General features: G+C 43.0%; 2 protein-coding genes and 1 pseudogene across 7 annotated transcripts in view; 1 reads left to right on the top strand and 2 right to left on the bottom strand.

Annotated features, from left to right (window-relative positions):
• Positions 1-19,665, bottom strand: part of RNF20 (ring finger protein 20, E3 ubiquitin protein ligase) — an 83,679-nt gene that overhangs the window by 22,687 nt on the left and 41,327 nt on the right. For 2 of the 5 annotated variants that reach the window (XM_005859814.2, XM_014534447.1), the window contains exon 2: positions 3,584-3,738. In XM_005859814.2, coding sequence (XP_005859876.1) covers positions 3,584-3,712 — 129 coding nt within the window. In that variant the 5' untranslated portion in view covers positions 3,713-3,738. Of the gene's footprint in view, positions 1-3,583; positions 3,739-4,818; positions 4,942-19,665 lie in introns of those variants that run through there. The other 3 variants (XM_014534446.1, XM_005859812.2, XM_005859813.2) reach the window with 3 other exon arrangements.
• Positions 14,539-17,906, bottom strand: LOC102258078 (annotated as a pseudogene).
• Positions 19,164-19,665, top strand: part of TMEM246 (transmembrane protein 246) — a 17,538-nt gene continuing 17,036 nt past the window's right edge. For both annotated transcript variants that reach the window (XR_313198.2, XM_005859811.2), the window contains exon 1: positions 19,164-19,569. The gene's annotated coding sequence lies outside the window, so the exon portion shown is untranslated. The remainder of the gene's footprint in view (positions 19,570-19,665) is intronic.

Consider the following 19,665-nt stretch of genomic DNA (forward strand, 5'->3'; position numbering starts at 1 on the left):
AACACGATTGGAAAGGGGATTTTTACTTTACCTAGGAATTAATGAATATTTTAAGGTAAGAAGTATTTATTAGAGCACCAATTTCTTGTTTTCCTTTTCTCTTCCATATTGGTTAAAACATTCTTGATATACCAAAAGAGTCAATAGCTTCCCAATGTACCAGTTTACTAATACTGTTAATAAACTATACCTTCAACCTCTTTTCTGAGCACCTCTTCCCCTTCTTGCGTAATTGAAACCTGAATGAAAATACCATTTCCCCATAGGCTTCTCCAGTAGTGATTGTTTCCCTCCCACCCCCCCCCTTAGAGCCCTGGATCTGAAGACGGGGAGGTGTCCTCCTTGTTCCCCACTGCCACGCCCAGGACATTATCCCACCTTCTTCCCCCAAACCTCCCAGCTCTGCAGAGCTCATGCCATTGGTCTGTACCACCTGCCACCCTGCCTTGCTGCACTCGTCTATAAATGCCCAGGTCACTTCCCTACATTTCCTGAAGACTTAGCACTAGATTGTCATCTCTCTGCAATACTAACTCCTGTCCAAGTTCTTACTCATTTCAATTCCCACAGTGATGGTCTTTCCTATGAATACTGGACCAAGTCATCGACTTCCTCTCTTCCCGTGATCTTGTCCTCTACTTCCCTCACTCGCCAAACTCTCAGTTAGTCCTCGCTGTACCTGTATGTTCTCTATAAGATCAATTCAAACACCCCACTCTCCACAGTCACCACCCATATTCCAGCTTACTCTCTCTAGTTTCCTGCCTCCAACAATCTACAATCTATTGGTCCTATATTTTTTGATGTCCTTCATTCCTCCCACTTCCTCAATTCCTCCTTTATCACACTAAATTTTGTCATTAGTCATTATAATCACGCCCTTTTATAACCTTCTCCTTCATCATACTTGCCTGGTTGAAAACCCCAATCTTGGTAACATCCAACTCTGCACCTACTCCACACAGGCCTACCTCCACGCAGCTGAATGTGACTAGAGAAAAGAAAGCACCATGCTGATTGCTCTCACTTTAAACTCATGATTACAAATTCAAGAAGATCCTCAATGCTGCACAGCAACCCTACTCCACCTCTCTAGTTCATTCTCTTCAAGCCAACTACTTCATACCTTCTCCTGTCTCTTCAAACCTCCAAACTTCCTCCCCCATCCTCACTCTCAGATGAGTCTTGCTTTTGATTTCACTGGAAAAAAAAAAATAGAAGCAATCAGAAGAAAACATTCACATCTATCTCCCAGAGCAACAACTACTGACCTCTCTACTAGTATATCTATCCCTTTCCTCCTCCTTGTTGGTAACTGCTCAGTTAAAGTCAATTCCCCCATCCTTCTATTCAAGGAAATCACACCCGTAACTGTCTCCTCTTTCTGCTACACCACCAATTTTATCTTCTTTCTTTACACAGTCATTTTCATCAACAAACATGCTGTATCTTCCACAAAAGAAAAAAAAAAAAAAAAAAAAAAAGCCCTTCTCCTCAACCTTACATTTCCCTCTGGCTACCACCGCATTTTTTGTTTTACATCAATACTTCTGCAAAAACATTGTCTCTACCCTCTTTTCCTTAATTCCTCTCCTCCTATGTTCTCTGAAGTTCAGTGCAACCAGGCTTCTATCATCACCACTCCATGAACACAGTTCCTGTCAAGTCTCCAGTGAGCTTAAGGCTAGTTTACCGCTCAGTCCTCCCCTTACCCAACCCATCAGCAGCACCTGATCAAGTCCTTCTAGAAACACTTTCTTCCCTTGGCGTCTGGGACCCCACTCTCTCTGGTTCCCCTCCTACTTCACTGGCCCCTCTTTTTCTGTCTCTTGATTAGTCTTTTCTCATCTCCTTCACATCAACATGTTGCAGTGCTCCAGGGCTCTGTCTCAGATCTCTTCATCTATGCTCATTCCTTAGAGGACAGGCTTAAATATCTACCTCTCCCCAGACTGCATATACATGTCCCACTACCTATTCACTCAGAGGTCTAGTAGATAAATCAAACTTACATATCCAAAATTAAAATTATGATTCATCCTCCACAGCTCCCAAAAATCTGCTCCTCTCACACTCTTCCCTAGCTCAGTAAGTGCAAACACCATGCTTCCAAAACCTGCGGTCATCTTGCTGCCCTTCTCTCACTGCTTCATCTGATCCATCAGCATATCTTGTGGAGGCTACCTCCACAGTAGTCTAACCACCATGATCCCTCATCAAGATTACTGCAATAGCTTCCTGTAGCAGGCACTTTAGGGCCCATGCCATCTCCTGTCAGCCTGCCGATTTCAGCACACCTGTGGCGGACAGCTCCATTCACATTGCTAGTGTTGCCATTTCAAGCACACTTTGGAGTCTTAGTTACTTCCCTGCTTAAGACTTTCCAATGGCCCCTCACAGTCTTCTGGGTCAAGTCCAAACTGGTATGTATCTTGCTTCACTTAGAACATGCGGTTATCCCTAAGAACAGCACACATCCCACTCTATTCTAAAAGCCTGTTCCCTTGTCAGCCCCACCCTACAAACTGCATCCAGGAGCTATGCTCAGTGTAAAGCACAGTGTCTGGCAAATAACAGATGCTTAACAAATATTCACATTTATTGAGTGAATAAACGTCTTTGGGATACAGGATGTGAGACAGCGTTAGGACAAAATCATCTTCTGGCAGCAGTACTTGAACCCCAGACAGACTCGTAAATGACACTTAATCAATTTACTCTGAATGCTCCTATTATTCTCTCTGATCCTCAGCCTCCATTCAAATAAATAACAGGTGTGGTTTCATAAGCTATGAAATGTAAAGCATTCTCATATCATATCCCCATGGCTGAGTTCCAAAATACACACTCGATTCTTGATCTAAACCAAAACTTATTATAGTGAGCTTCTGATGTCCAACAGACACATAACATTACTATTAACTTTTGGAGTACAATAGTCTAATGAAAATGTCAACTTCATAAGAGCAAGGGCAGTTTTATTCACCATTATTTTCAGAATATCTGGCCCAATAATAACCATTAATAGCTCAAATGCACTGAGTACTTACCATGTTAAAGGTAGTATTTTAATCCTTAACAAGGACTTTCATTTTATCCTTTCAATAACCCAATGGGATAGGTATTTATAAGTACATTCTGCAGACAAGGAAACAAGAGGCACAGAGAGGCTAACACAAGGCCATGTAGCCAGAAGTGATGGAACTGAGAGTCAATTCCAGGCAGTCGGGCTTCCAACTCTGAGTCTTCACTCTTTCCATGATTTTGCTACATTACCTCTTAGTACCTGGCACCTAATTTTTCGGTGAATGAAAAAATGAATACAGTTTCCCTCTGCTAAATACCTATCATTGATGTGTATCGGGCACCAGATTCTCCAAAGAATATAAGCACACCTTTGAAAATAAAGATCAAATGTCAGTCTCTCTTCTTCAGAATGGAACAGACCTACTTTTGGCTGTTTTATTTCCCTCTTTTTTTTTCAAATCAGTTCCTCTTACTCCAGAAGGCCTCCAACATTTTTTACTTTCAGGTTGTAACTGACAGAAGAAAAGCGCACTCCCAGGGCACTGTTTCCACATACCGTTGAAGAGACACCCCCGAGCTTAATTGTCTCCACCGTGGTCCCCGAATCTTCCACAGCTGTCTTCTTCTCCGGAGGTATGGACGTGCCAGGCTCTCCAGCCATTCTTTTATTTCCAATTCCTGACATCTTGGCACAAGATGAGAGCTGTTTTCCTGGAGGGGAAAAGAGACAGAAACGTAGGTAAGATCTGCTAGGAAAGCAACCATAAAAAGAGACCGCCTGTGATGTGAAAACCAACCATTCTCCTGGCCAACCTTTCAACCTGGACCCCTTAACTCCACACCATCATGTTCCCCAAATTCCTCTTGGAAGGAAAGACGCAAACTGTGGAGGACAACCGAGGGCTGAATTTACACGACTACACATATCTAAAGAGGATGCTGGTAAGAAAAAAAGGTAATGGGTGAAGGATGAAGGGAAAAAGAAATCTCACTTCCTGACATGCCGAAATCAAGAAAAATACAGTTTGAGACAAAAGCTAATTCTACTGCATTGGGAGAATCAGAGCTGAAAAGAGATCCGGAGATGTCTACTAAGTCATTAATATTGGACAAGTCATTTATCTCTGAGCCTGAATTTCCTAAACCAGGAACAACAGGAGTAGTCTAATCTTCCTAATCCCCTTATAAGGAATGAATAAGTAGAGAGGAAAAACTTAGCATAGAGCCTGACATGAAGCATGCTCTCAGAAATGCCACCTCTCCTTTCTACATCTGCAGTTTCTTTCCTATTCCCAAATGTTCCCCCCACGGTTTTCTGCAGCCCTAGAGAAGCTAGACCTCGGTGCGAATCCCAGCTCGACCTTTTAGGGAGCCGTGCTGCCTTGAAAGAGGAAGTTCCTGAGCTTCGCTTTGCTCCTATGCACAAGGAGAGCGAACAAGCATTTTGTCTGTCCCAGCGGTCTCCCAGGGTCCCCGAGCTCAAAGGAAGCAGAACGGATGCCAAAGCGCTTTGCTGCTTGAGAAAGCGGCCCCGCCATCACCGAGACCTCACACTGCCTCCGATGCAAGCTCCAGGGGGAGGGTACCGGTGCAGCAACCTGAGTCGGCCCTCGCGTGGAGAGAAAGGAGCTGGTGGGGCAGGACAAGGGCCTCGATCTCACTCGCGAGTGGCCAAGGACCCAGGCTCCGGCATGGGCAAGGGCAGGCCCGGGAGGAGGAGGCCCCGAGCCGGGGAGGGTGGAGGTTCCCGACCCATCGCACAACCCATCGCACCCTCGGCCGAGATCTAACCTGGCTTCTTCCAGATCGCGATGCCCGAGAGCAGAACTCCCGGCACCTACCCTCCAACGTCCACGGAGCCCTCCCACCGCTCACCCGGGATCCGCAGGCGCAGACCCAGCGGAACTTCCGGGAGGCGGGGCCAGGGAGAAGGAAGGGAAAAAAAAGACGGTGTCGCTTTAATCAGCGGACGGAAGTGACGTAACGCACCGCGGGGGCGGGCTCCGAGCACCCGGAAGTAGGCGCCGTCTCTCTAGCAACGCAGTGGATTGGGCGGTCCGCTGAGTGCCCCAGGTGTACCCCGGCCTCTCTGATGATGGAGCTATGCCCCTGACTTTTTTTGGCTCGTTGATCTCTTATGGCAACCTGGCTTTTCTACTTAGATAAAGTGCCTTGTTCTGTTGCCTGTTACTGCTTCCACCGAGACTCGTTCAAATTGCCGATTGGCTGAGGGCCCTGTCAATCTTCGAGCTGGAAAAAAATAGCCTCAGACACGGGGAAAATGTTAACGGGGAGCCCTCGAGTTGAAGGGTTCGGGTGAAAATGCATGCGATTTTTATGGGTGTCTAGGCTTGTCGATTGTTCTTACAGGGAACTATACATACACGCTGCCTGCACATTAGAAACACTCGGGGGAGTGTTGGTGTCTAGGGTGGTCCTGGACGCTGACACTCCTGCAAAAGCACCCCCAACCCCACGCTCCCATCCTCCCCCCAAGATTATAAAGTGCGAACGGTATTGACAATTACTGTTTTTGTGCTTCTTTGGGACAAGAAAATAATCAGGGAACCGATAAGAAACACAATAGTTTCTGATCTCTGATTTCAACATTAGTCTATTTTAAGCTAATTACGCATTGCTTTTTTTGTGTGTGTGGGGGGGGGGGGTAAAGTGCTATTTCCTATTCAGTTAAACTAAATGTTTTAATGATAGGGATCTAATCAATCTAACTTATCAATGAAAAGCTGTATGCCTGGCAGAACTATGTAAAACTACCCAATGACATCAGATAGAGGTCCGGATATGTAAGAGAAATGGCTATATTTCAAAACAAACAAACAAACAACAACAACAAAAACCCAAAAAAACCAACAGTGGAATTTAGGCATCTTTGAAAAAAAAAAAAAGAAATCTAACCCATGCTGGATTTCTAACAGTGGGAAGACTTTGGTCCCCAAGCCTGCTGGGTCTTCCCTGTGGGTAAGTAAGAAGGTAAACAATAGGAAACAAGTGTTCTTGGTTTCAGGTATGAGCCTGGGAAGACGTGGCTCCAACTGGACTTCACATTTCGTTAGATAAAGCAGAAGCCTGAACTGTGTTTGGGGGCCCACCTGCTGGACCGCATTGTATGAGACACCGCACTAATTCTCTGATCTCCCCTCTTTAGCTGCTCGGCTCTTGGCAAACCTTGCATCCACAGAACACTGAATGGCAAGCAATAGTTCTTCTAGCCCAAAGTTGTAAACAAGAATTTCACAGGCTGTCTTTGGTCAACAGATATGCTTTGTTTAGCTGCCTTTTGTGGTAAAAACAAAAACTGACTTTGTCAACATTTAAAATCAGACATTTTACATAAAAGTCCACATTATCAAATTCTCTTGAAAATATGGAAGATCTAGCAACACTGGGGTTATATTCTTGCATGGCTACCTTGCCTGGAGCTGAATAGTGCTGCCACTTTTATTCCTGTTTGCTAAAATCCCCACTATTCATCATTTTCCTCACACTAGTTGAGTTTCATTTGAGTATCATCACCTCAAATGAAATTATGTTGTATTGTGATAAATCAATCGTTGATACTAAGTGAATAGGGCTGGTTGCCAACCTGGTATCCATTCCCCTCCTCTCACCTCTTAACAGAGCACAACCAGTGATACATTTTATTCATGTATCCATTCAGCTCCCTTCATTCTGTATGTCTTTGGGGAAGCTGACTTCACTTACATCTCCAAGGAATGTGTTAATACAAATAGTAAGCCCCATTCCCCAAGCCAAAGTCCTAGCAGTAAAAAATGCACAGTTTAATCAGAGTGAATTGCTTGGTGTGGTAGAACTAAAGCAGTTTACTTATATTTTATGTGAAGCCCCAAACTGTTGGAGCCTAATGAAACCAACACAGAGGTGGACAGAACTAAGGAGAAGCTCAGGGAAATGGAGCCAGGTCAATTTAGGATACCCCTAAACTTCAACCCACACTTCAGAGTGCTAGAGAAGATATTGAGAAGAGAGCAGATCTTTGTAGAACCTTTCATTTCTCACCATGTCGATAACCATATTCTCCAGCTACTGGTGAGGCCTGTATTTTCCAAAAGCCCCAGTCAGCCATCTGACACCTTTCTCAATAGCCTGTCCTGATCCAGAGAGATAGCCTCACCCAGAGAATTGGGAAAATGGGAGAGATGAAGGGTAGGATGTCAGAGAATTCTCTCATTGACACACTTCCCGTTTCCTACCTGTCACCACCTGTTCACCATCTTATTCGAGAGAGAGAAAAAGAGTAGCCCTGGAAAAACAAGTTTGTCTCTCACACATAAATGGCAGAATAGCGTTTGCTATGCTAAAAGGATATTTAATATTTTATATCACTTGTCTTTGACAGTTCTCATTGCTTGTATCAACAGAATTATAAATTTTAATAATATTTTTAAAGGAAAAGGCATTCACAATTCAAGTGATTTTTTTTTTCCAAATTAATATTTGTCAAGGGATCCATCTTTAGGCTTGCAACCCGTCTTCATTAACTACACCGTTGTGCCACAAGGTGGCAGCAGACAATATGCATTCCTCCCAGTTCCTTTTCTAAAGCTTTGGGTCCAGCTACCCAAGACTTCTGTCATATTTTTAACTTAATTCTTAGAAACCTGGTCAACTACTTAGGGTGGGCTTAATGCTCTCATAAAGGACAACATTAAGATAGTTTGGATTTTTGTTCACTATTTTGTCTATGCTCCCTGTCAATGTTCTGCTGTGTGATTGTTCTATTTCCATGTATGACTGGGATTTGTATACAAAGCATGATTCTAGAAGACCTTTATTTATCCTTACTTTTAGTCAGGCTGTATTTTATCTACCATGACATCACTTGTTAAACAGAAACATGCAGAGCCCATGGCCCCTGCTCTAGGCTTACTGAATCAGAATCTCCAGGGACAAGCTCTCTGGAAATGTTAAGTTCTTACTTTTGTAAGTCTGCCCCCTATCTGAGCATATTTGAGGAACACTGCTCTAAGTGATGCTACCCAGCTCTGCCTGAAAGTGTTTACAGAAACCAGCCCTTCTCTTGTCCTCACCTCCTACCTTATAACAACTCACCATCGCTGAATCTTTCTTTCTTCTGTACGTCCCTGCCTCCTCCTCCCCAGATCACCTGGTCTGCTATGCTATGCCATGTCCAGGCCTCTTACTTTGTGGTTTCTGGGGACCATGGTGGTGGCTTAGTTCAGGAAGCCAAAGCCAGGCCTCTCATCCCCAGAGAGTGAGTCCCAGCAGGGTCTATGGAAGGGTGAGTGCTGATAGATTCATTGAAGGATGAGAGTCACAAATTGTCAGAGAAACCCACCTTTAGTTAGTGCTCTCCTAGAAAGCTGTGGTGTATCTGTTAGTCACAGAATTGGTCTTTTATGATTTATACCGTGTAACCGTGTAGAAAACTATACTCTCCAGCTACCATAAAAATGTTAGGTTCCTAATGTTTTTATAATTTTGATTTTCATTATCCATGTGTAATGGCTGTGACTCCCTCATTAGAGCATGACATTTTGGATGAGAAGCCACAGTGTCTTTGTGAATTCTCACGGGGTAGATCCACTATTTCATATTGCTATTACTGGGTAACTGGCAGTCCACCTGGCCTTGGAGGAGAAAGAACAGCGTTACTGAAATGCTTGCAGTAGGCATTGATATGGAGATGTGAAGCATAATTACAAAGATAACATTTGGAATTTTCATTACCAGCCCAGTAGCATGACCATCCTTTAGAAAACAAACTGAGGACTAAAATTAGATTTCAGTTTAAGGGCATTTTTCAACATGAGTAAATGTGAACTTAGGTTTTCATGGTCTTAAAGGGCAAAGGGGACCGAAGACAAAGCCCAGGGACAGTAATGTTGGGTGCCTGTTAGAGACTCCTTCCCATAAAAGTAAACTGGGAATAACCATTTTAACATCCAAGGGAGTGAAATAAGATTGTCTGTTTCAAAGCTTCATGAAAAGATTTTTACCGACTGATCTGAAATTACAAAAGGCACTTGGAAAGAATTTCAAAGAATGCAGAGAGGTGGGAGAAGGGTCCACAAAGGCCCTGGGCAGAGACAAATACAAATAAGAGATTGTTCCTTCTTGGAATGTGCAGAAAATAGACTCTGAGCTGGAGATTTGTGTGCTAAAGGTTTAACATCTGTACGGGGGTGAAGGAAGCAGGATTGGACAGGAGGAGGGTTGGACTGCACAGCAAAGGCCTCCATGGATGCCATGAGCAGCTCTAGAACTGGGAACGCCTTTCAGAGTTGCCCTGAATTGAAGCAAGGAGGCCAGGCTTTTATCCCCCTCCACCAATCAGTGATTGGATGTGGAGACTGGGTGGCATGGGGAAGGGGGCAGAACCTTGATCTAGCTGGCGTTCTCCAGCCAAGGGCAAACTTGGAGGGAAACTCAACTGAGAGCTGTCAACATCCAACATTCCCAGCACCTGGGGAAAATGAGTTCCTCCGTTTTCAAGGGAGGTTGGGAAGATGTTGACAGTACACCACAGCATCCACTGGATGACCAAAGGATAGAAATAACCTGTGCTGGAAGCTAAAGTTGAAAGAATGTCACTTTGGAGTCTTGTGAAGAGGCACAGAGATCTGGAGTTCCCACTTGACTCCTGCAAATGAAGGTGTGGAGGCTTGCTGGAAGGTGGTCCTTGTCCTAGCACACAGGCACTCCCTTGATGCCTTCAGATGCTGGTTTGTAAAAAGACTATTGCATTTTACTCTGAAGTTATAGACTCTGTTTTTATTCCTAAAGAGAGGAAGATGGAAGAAGAGCCCATTTTCCAACACTTTAAATAACACAGTACTATGGACCGAATTGTGTCCCCTTCAAACTCATATGTTGTGGGGAAGCATGGGACTTGGTTGGAAAGTCTGTAAAGAGGATTCTGCAAAAGGTCAGGGGCCTCTGGGGAGACCTTACCAAAGACAGCAGCCCCTGCTTTGACTTTTCCAAACAAGTGCGAGCCCCCCAGTGTTTTGCTGGAATCTCTATGTTTAGGCTTTAGTCTTGTAGAAGCATGTGCTTTCTCAAGAATACTTACCCTGCTGATTGTTGTATCTAGTTCAAGCTGTTGTTACAATAAAAGCCTAAGGAGGCAGGCAATCAGAGCTGTTTTGGCTCCTTATGCCAACCAGCCCCTTAGCCTTCTCTTTCATAGAAACGTGTGTCACAGTCATCCATTCATACATCACTCGGGGTCTGCTGGTCCATCTTGGCAATATGTGATTCCCAATGTGATGGTATTTAGAGATGAAGCCTATGGAAAGGGCAAGAAAGCAAAACACTATGTAAACTTCATGAGCAAAATTCCATTAAAATTTTTATGTAGTCCATTACATTTGTGAAATAATTTAGAGAGAAATGAAAATGTCTAATATTTAGTCTTTCCAACCAGAAACACATCATGGGCCTCCATTTTCTCAAGTCTTCCTTTATGCTTCCATGAAGTTTCATGGTTTCTTGCTACAAGTCTTTCATATTACTTATCAAGTTTATATCTAGATAGTCCATAAGTTTTGTTTCTATTGAGAATAAGACTTTTTAAGTTTTTTTTCCCAATTGGTTATAAGTGCTATACAGAACAGCTCTATATATTTTTGCATTTGACTTATTATTTTACAAAGCTCTCTTGAAGATTTTCTTGGATTCTTTTGGAGGGGTAGAAAACAATCACATCTTCTGCAAATAATGATAGTTTTCTTGCTTCCTTTCTAATATGTGTGCCACTTTTATCCCTTTTCTTATTTCATTTGTCATGAAGAGAATGGTGACACTGAACACTCCCTACCTCATGTATTCTTTTTCCACCACAGCTATTTTCCCACAGTATATATTTTCAGTCTATGCCAACCATCTTAAACTTTGTCTCAGAGGTTAACAGCTCAATTAGCTTGTATAATATCACTCTTGTTTATTAATCACCATGCCCCATCTTAGTCACCCATCTAAATCATATGTCTTTTAAGATCCATTCAAGTCTCTATTCCATTAAGTCTTTCTAGATAAGGTCCCAACTCTTGTTGCTTAAGCTCATCAACTCTGACACATGCCAACCACCTTAAACTTTGTCTCTCAGAGGTTAGCAGCTCAATTAGCTTGTATATTATCACCCTTGTTTATTAATCACCATGCCCCATCTGAGTCATCCTTCTAAATCATACCTGTCTTTTAAGATCCAATTCAAGTCTCTATTCCACTGATTAAGTCTTTCTAGATAATGTCCCAACTCTTGTTGCTTAAGCTCATCAACTCTGACAATGAAGATAGTGTTAAAACTTGAAATGCAATGCAAGAAGGAGGCATCCCTAGAGAAGGCTGGCTGGTTAGCATAAAAATAACTCCTAGGTGAAGTCACCTTGGGGCAACACACACAAAACTGATTACACTTTAGGACCCCCATAGGTAATCTAGGACTAAAGAAAACACTCATTATCCAAACTTACATGCAATGTCCTAACCATTTTTTAATGATTAGCCTACTTGTTAATTATTTCAATAAGACCAGACACTTGCATTCTTTGGTCATTAACTTCTCTTCCTGTAGCTGGTCTGTGAGTGAAGCCACATCTTATATAATAAAAGACTAATATGCAAATTGTCAGAATTCAACCAACCAGGAGATCGACTGCTCACTATGACATGCACTGACCACCAGGGGGCAGCGTGGAACGAAGGAAGGCCCCAGCCGTCAGCTGGAAGGCCCGGATTGGCCCTGATCACCAGCCAGGCTAGGGACCCTAACCATGCATGAATTTTGTGCACCAGGCTTCTAGTAGATAATCAGGAGGCTGCTTGGTGAACCTGGAATTGAATCAAGCAGAATTAGAGACACTATTTTAGTATTAATGGTACCTATCACGAAGTGCTGGCTAAATAATGCTACAGCTTCACAATGAAAAATGTATCTAAACTTATGGTGCTAAAATGAACCAACATTTCACTGTGATTAATATCTCTTTTTCATTTTTAAAAATTAACTGTATTATATAATTTAAAAATGCTAAGAGACTACAACTTAAATGTTCTCTCACACACAAATAAAACCCACAGAACTTTTAAAAACATTATCCCAGCCCAGAGTAATTGCGCTTGTTCAGTTCAATCCTTCAGAACAAAAATTTGGGGCAATTAGGTTTCCAGGCAGACCCTCCCTCACCCTTGGAGTTTATAGGAGTCCTAAGAGAATCCACATGGCTAGAGATCAGGCATCCCCTGATGACTAGTCAAGAGTGGTGAGATGGATCATTGAACACCAAAGAATCTATATCATGCTGTTTTCACATTGCAAGAAGGGTCTGAATTTCAGCAAAATAAGTGTCAGGTAAAAAAAAAATGTTCATGTAAAGCTTATTTGGCTTTATTTATATTCAATTTGTAAATATGTTTTGATGTATATAAGCTATATAAACATACGGCAGTTAAACCAAGATTACGTTTATACATTTTTAGCTAACATTATAACAAAAATAATTTAAGTAAATACTAAGTGGTCCATGAGAAATTTGTTTGCCTTTAGAGAGGGGTCTGTACATTACTTAAGTTTGAAAAATACTACGTATTACTTAATTGTATATATACTGTCTTGTGTGGTTCATGATTGTTACTTATATCTAGTCTTTTTCATTCCCTAGCTTTTAAATTACTCTGAGATCAATAAAGGAAAATTGATATCAATATAGCTGACATAGTATATCAATTTAAACATTTATTGACTCTAACAAATTGCATGTATTAAGATGTCATTTGCATTCATTCTGCTACACAAAGATATGAATTTCTGGTGCCTGAGGCATGTGGCCAAATTCAGTTAAAAGGAGGTTGTGAGCAGAGGTACTAGCCTATGACCAGGACCAGTGGTATATGTTAGAATCTTGTCTTATCAGCACCTTTTCCATACCTCAGAAGAAGAATAAGGCTGACTCCACTGAAGACTAACACAGTTACAGTTAGTGAAGTCACTACAGAGTTGTGAAATCTGCATTGCCTCCAGCATCCCAGCTCTTGTGAAGTCCTGGGGGGAGGGAGGCACCTCCGTGATCCTTCTGGCACTGAGCCAACTCTTTTCTCTCTTCTCTCACTCAGAACCTTTGGAAACACTGACCTCATACACACACATACTAACTACTGTGAACGTAAGTTGATGTGTTACCTCTCCCAAGCAGCTCTCTCTCATTTGAAGCTTGCCTTGCTTGGTCTTTAACTGCAGGACGTCGATATTATTTCCTGCTGAAGACATTTATACAGCAGGAGACACATAGATCTTACTTCGATCAGGTGGAAGGCAGTTCAGGTGGCCTCCCTTCCCTATTCTTAGTTGTGGTTGGTAACTTTCACCCTTCACGATGGATCCCGTCGTTATGCCTTATTTATTGAACTAAAACCTCCAGTTATAATTTATGCACCAGCCTAGAAGCTGGATTCATTTGTAGCTCGTAATTGAATAAGGCTTTACAAGTAATTGGATGCCAGGGTAACAGCCATTTCAAAAGTAGAAGGATAAAGATACTATCAGTTGAACATGTCGGGGCCATGGTGCACATTTTGACACTGCATTGGCATTTCAAATGTTCAGTTAACCTTGAAGACTACTTCCCTCTAAGACCATATGGTTCCCCTTTTTTTCGCTTGTGCTCATTTTTATTAATAATTATGTGCGTGGACACTTACAACTGACTGATGGCCAAACCTAATTAAATCAGCTTGTTGAAATGTGACCTTAACATTTAAAATAACAGGAAAGAGATATGTGTTATCAAGCTGCTAAATGCTAAAATATCTGAAGTACTGAACATCTTGTTTTGTATTTTTTTTATTCCTATGAAGGCTGTCCTACTTTTAAAATGAGTGCCAATCAATCTGTAAATTTGTATTAAACGTTTAAAATGTCATATACAATGATCCAGCTATCAGAATACATAATTCTAATTATGTATTCTAAAGAAAATAAAGTCAAATAATTGTTGAAATATAAACATAGAAAAATGTTTATCATAGCACTGTTTACAATTTTATATTTTAGAATCAACCTAAATATGGTTGATGTCTATATATGTCTATAATATAGAATTCTATTTAACCGTTAAAGTTTGACAGAGAGCTGTATTTGTTAACATGAAATAAGCTTTCAAGGTATTGCTGAAGGGTAATCACGTTAGAGGAATATGTGTATAGATAAAAACCACACCAAGCCTGAGAGGTGTTGTTTAGTGGTTAGAGCATTGGACCAAGCACCTAGGGGTTGCTGGTTCACTTCTTGGTCAAGGGAATGTACCTGTGTTGCAGGTTTGATTCCTGATGGGGTTAGGGCACCTGCAGGAGGCAATCAATCGATGTGTCTCTCTGACATCAATGTTTCTCTCTCTCTTTCTCTCCCTCTCCCTCCTCCTTTCCTCCCACTCTCTCTAAAAAATGGGGGGAAAAATACCCTCAGGTGAGGATTAACAAACCCTACACCATATACTTCGAGTGATTTAAATCTTAGAAAACAAAGGCAGTCTTTCTCTGATACACATGTAATGTCTCTGGTAGGATGAGGAGAGGAAAAACATGACTCTTGGAATTTTTGTAGTTTTTCCTGATTGTTGTTCGGGCTGCGGTGCTCTGAGGTGGGTCTGGAGAAGGTCCAGGAGACAAGGCTGCAGACTTCCCAGGATATATCTAACCTTTTTGTCCCAAGGATTCAGGCCAGCTCTGCCCTGGGACTGTGTGGAGTGCTAGAGGAAAGGCCGCTCTGGCAATAACTGATGTAAACACTTAAGGTATGAGTCAGCACCTATCAAACTGAAGGCTCTCAAAGACACTGCTAAGCTTTCAGCGTTGCTGTTCGAAGACTGTAGTGCAGACAGCATTGAGTGAGAAACGGATTTACTGCTGGTGCAGCCAAGTCAAAAGCAATGACTTTCAGAACGAGGTGCTCCATTCTTAGAACTTGATTCTTGGTGCAGGTGTCATCTGTAATGTACACAAACTCTGCTACTTCTGGGAGTGTATTTCTTTAAACGTTGAGGCTAACAGCGAAACCGCAGTGCCCACAAGCTGAAGTTTCCTCTCAACACAGACATGGTTAAAAGGAGCCCGTGGATGTCATTCACAGCCACGTACAGGGGCTCATTCTGTAGTTTATATTCTTCTCCTTCTTCAGCTAACCGGTCCACGAGGATAGCCCTTATAGTTGGCGATGTCTGGCTGTTTCTTCATGTAACCCACATTAGGGTGACATTTAACCTTCATTTCCCTAAGCCTTAGGTATGGGACTTCATTAGCACTGGATTTCATCATCCAATACAATGGGCATGTCCCTAGTGTGGGGTGACTCAAAACTACCATCCATTGGATAATCAAGAGGTACCCGCGGCTTTTTGGTTCAGTTAAAGTCATCGCTGAATTGAACGCCAGGACAGCTTCACATTCTGTTTTGTTGTTTTCTTTCAGATTCATCTGGCCTCTTTAGAGTCTCCTCTTCTGCTTCATCCACGTGAGTGGTTAAGTGCAAGCTGAATACGGTTTGCTTTCCAGGGAGGGACAATGGCATGTTCAGCATCTATAGGAAGATCCTAAAGAAGTGCAACCCATCTCGTCTTGGGCCCTGGCAGCCCTCAGTACCACCAGCCAGCGGGTTCTGGGGCTGCTGGGCACGCAATGTCTTCTGGGAATTGGTGTTCTCTGGGTCCTCTTGGGGTGCGGTCTGCTGCAATGTTAGCAGTGCCCGGCGCGCCTCGCGGGGCCCTAGAGGTGTCCAACATCCCTGCCCCTGAGGACGCCGCTGACTCCCCCCTCCCCACCCCTGCACGGAGGAACGCTGGGCGCAGGCACCGTGGGGCGTGGAAGACTAGCTCGCCCACAGTCGGTGTATAAAACATGATTGAGCAAGTACCTTGCTTTGCATTGTCACTGGTTCCTGGAAACTTACATTCCATTTCATTGCGTGAACTTATTTGTTTGTAGCTGACTTGCTAGTGTTGAAGAGAGAATCACAGGCCCCAAAGGCCTTACTTGTGCTAACGCCCAAGATACCAAAACCTAGATTTAATACCTGATTTAATTGCAGTTTCAACCTCTCCCAGAAACATAATCTTTATCAGCCCATCACGCATCAGCAAAGTAATGTTACCTGCCCTCTCCACATCGACCATCTCCCCACAGGAACAAGAGGCGATCTGCAGATAAAGCCCTAGCCGTTCCCTTCCACCCAAAAGAAAACGTCCTAAAATAATCTAAAAATAATCCATTAAGGCCAACCCATTTGTTTACTTTTACTAAAAATCTCCCTGCCACACCCTTCCTATAGAAGGCTTCCATTTTGTGCAAACCTTTGGAGTGTCTCTCTGCCCGAGTGTTTAACGCCAGTTAGAGCTCCACATTTACTGCGTAGAGTTCTGTTAACCCTTGGAAGCCGTAACGTAACCTGTAAGTACACCAAGAAACCTGTAGTGCAGCGGTTCTCAACCTGTGGGTCGCGACCCCTTTGGCGTTCGAACGACCCTTTCACAGGGGTCGCCTAAGACCATCCTGCATATCAGATATTTACATTAGGATTCATAACAGTAGCAACATTACAGTTATGAAGTAGCAACGAAAATAATTTCATGGTTGGGTCACAACATGAGGAACTGTATTTAAAGGGCCAGCTTACACTGCTAGTGTAAGCACTGACCATTGCTGTTGTTGTTTTTCTTTCTTGTCATGCAAGCGCCTGATTTAAGCTTTGGTTGTTGAGGCATAAACTTCAAAGAAGCATCCACTTCAGTGATGGCCACATGGAATAAACACATTTCCAGTCACAAAACCAGCTAAGGAGCCAGGCCGCCTCTGGGGCTGAGGCTCCTTTGCTTAAGATATCTTGTTAGATTTCAGTGACTGACCATTTGTGCTTTTTTTTTCTTCCCGGGCTTTAAATTCTTACACTTAAGGTTTAAATTCACCAAAAAAGAATCAGCCTGAAACTGTAGGCCCCCGCCCTCAAGCCTAATAAAAAGAACCTCAGGCCCAAGCATATGCTCTGTCTCTCTACCAGAGGCCTGCTGTGCGGCCCCAGGTGTGCTGTGTAACTTCCAGGTCCTGTAAATAATAAACCTTTATTTTTTTTAAGTTTCCTGATGTAACCGGGAAAAGGGTGTCTTGTAATCATAATAAGACCACCAGGGCCAGTCCAGCCACACATTGGTTATTGATAGGCTGAGATCAGCACAAACAAAGCTTTCAGTTTAGTTCAAGGTCAGAGTCAGCATTTTGGGGAAATAAGGACACACAGCTGGTTATAATGATCACCAAATAGTATATATATCGACGAGACAAGCCTTTTTCAAGGGCAACACCAGGAATTTAAGCAAAGGAAGACAGAATTTCAAAGTGGTCAATAAAGAGTTAAAGATAGAGTAACTCTTTTATTAGGAGGCAGTTTATACATCGAAAAGGGCAAGCACTACTTAAATTACTTTTGATGTTTTTACCAAAAAAATTTAATTCTCAATGTTTCTAAAATGTAAATTATAGTGTACTAAATAATTATTAGTTTGACTTTGTTTTTCATTTACCCAGACAGTAAGAATGTTTTTATGCCCAACAGTATGAGAGTTTTTAAAGTTTTGGCAAAAAAAAAAAAATGTTAAGGTCATGGAATAATCATGTTTTCCGATTGATTATTTAAATGGTTTTGTCTGGTTTCAGCATGCACAATCATTTTTCAGTTCTGCACTACTGTGCAAAAGTGAGGACTGCCTGTGCTTGAGAACATTTTTGTCATGCCTACATATCTGCATCAGTTTGCTGGATATAAAATTCTGGATAATAAGTTTTCTTTCTTTAATAATTTGAAAACCTTTCTCCACGTGCCTTATTGCAACCATGATTGCTGTTGAAGAAATCTAATGACAATCTGCTATTTGTTCCTGTGTAGTTGATATGTTCTTCTCGGTAAGCCTTTTAGAATTTTTGACCTTTATATTCTTAAATGTCACTAAGATGTGTTTAACTGTGAGTTTTTTACTAATTTCTCCTCTTTGACATTCCTTTCATCTTTTTTTTAAAAAATTGATTTCAGAGAAAGGAAGGGAGAGGGAGACCGAGATAGAAACACGGATGGGAGAGAAACATCGATCAGGCACCTCCTGCACATCCCCCACTGAGGACTGAGCTGCAACCGAGGCATGTGCCCTGACCAGGAATCTAACCGGTGACCTCTTGGTGCATGGGACAATGCTCAACCAACTGAGCCACACCCGCTGCGTTCATCTCTTTTTTAATTTCAAAAATTTATCTTTGTGGGGTTTTTTAATATTTTCTCTTTCGTTTTTTTTTTCCGCCTGGTATGCAAATTCACAATCCCTCTGAGCCTCAGTTTTCTTAACTTGGAATAGTAATAGTAGTTTCCTTATAGGATTGTTGTATGTACTAAAATCATGTGAATTCTGTGTTTCACACAGTGCCTAGCAAACAACCACTCCATTATTAGCTAGTAGATTAGATTGACCAGCTTTGTCAATTGGACAAGATCATTCATTTGGCCAAACCCCCATTTTTCCATCTGTAAGATGGGTATGTTATCATCCATCTGTCAAAATTAAAGGTGGGGATGGTACTGCTTCCAACTCAAATGAACCACCAAGGCCTCTCCTAGGAGAGTCTGACAGGTGAGTGGAAAGAGCTACAGACCTAAACCCCATGCTTGCCTGGGTGATCTCGTTCAACCAAGACTTTCTGCTTTTTAAATAAATATTTACATTTTTGGCTTTTGGAATAAGGGTTGCACTTGGCTAAGTATCTTCTCAAATCTTTCATCCTTTGCAAATGGGGGACGGCAATCAAGGTACAGGAGTGAAGTGACAGCTAGGGGAATATTCATAAGGTGCCTGGGGTAAAGCTGGATACAGCGGAGACTGGGGGTGGAAGTGGTGTCCGTTATTATTACTTAAAATGCATTGTTATTGTTGAAAGGTATTACAGACGTCTCCCATTTTCCCCTTTGCCTCCCTCCACCTGTCTCCAGCTCCACCCAGACCTTGCCCGCACTATTTTCCGTGTCCACGAGTTATGCATACAGGCACACAAGTTCTTTGGTTAATCTCTTTTCCCCTCCGCCTCCCCCGCCCCGCTAACATCTGTCAGTCTGTTTCCTGCTTCCATGTCTCTGAGCCTATTTTGTGTTTATGATTGGCAAAACCAAATCCCTCCAGCAGAGAACAGCTGAGGCTGCGGACCGCGAGCGTGGAGACTCACTCCCTACCTCCTTTCCACTTCCTTCGCCCTGAGCCTGCTTTTCCGCCTCTGCCCATCAGTTGGCGCCTTTCGCCGTCCTTTTCATCCCAAGTTAGCTTTGGGGGTTGCCTTCGCTCCGCAGCTCGCAGGTCACATGGAGCTGCGCGGCGCGGGAGGAGGCGAGGCTCCGGCGCGCCCCCAAAACGCTTCTGGGTTCGGCAATGGCTCCTGCGTGGACTGCAGCACCAGCCGGTCTAGGCAGCACCAGAGGCGGCCCTCCGCGTGCGCAGAGATGGAGCTGACCGCCCCCACCGGGTAGGTTTCCGCTGCGCACGATCTTCCCGGTCCCTTTGGCATTGCGGCTGGAGCGCTCCCCGGAGAGGCTCCAGGTCGAGGGGACCAGGGTGAGGG

This window comes from Myotis brandtii, unplaced genomic scaffold (assembly GCF_000412655.1).
Source record: "Myotis brandtii unplaced genomic scaffold, ASM41265v1 scaffold13, whole genome shotgun sequence".
Classification (NCBI taxonomy): Eukaryota; Metazoa; Chordata; class Mammalia; order Chiroptera; family Vespertilionidae; genus Myotis; species Myotis brandtii.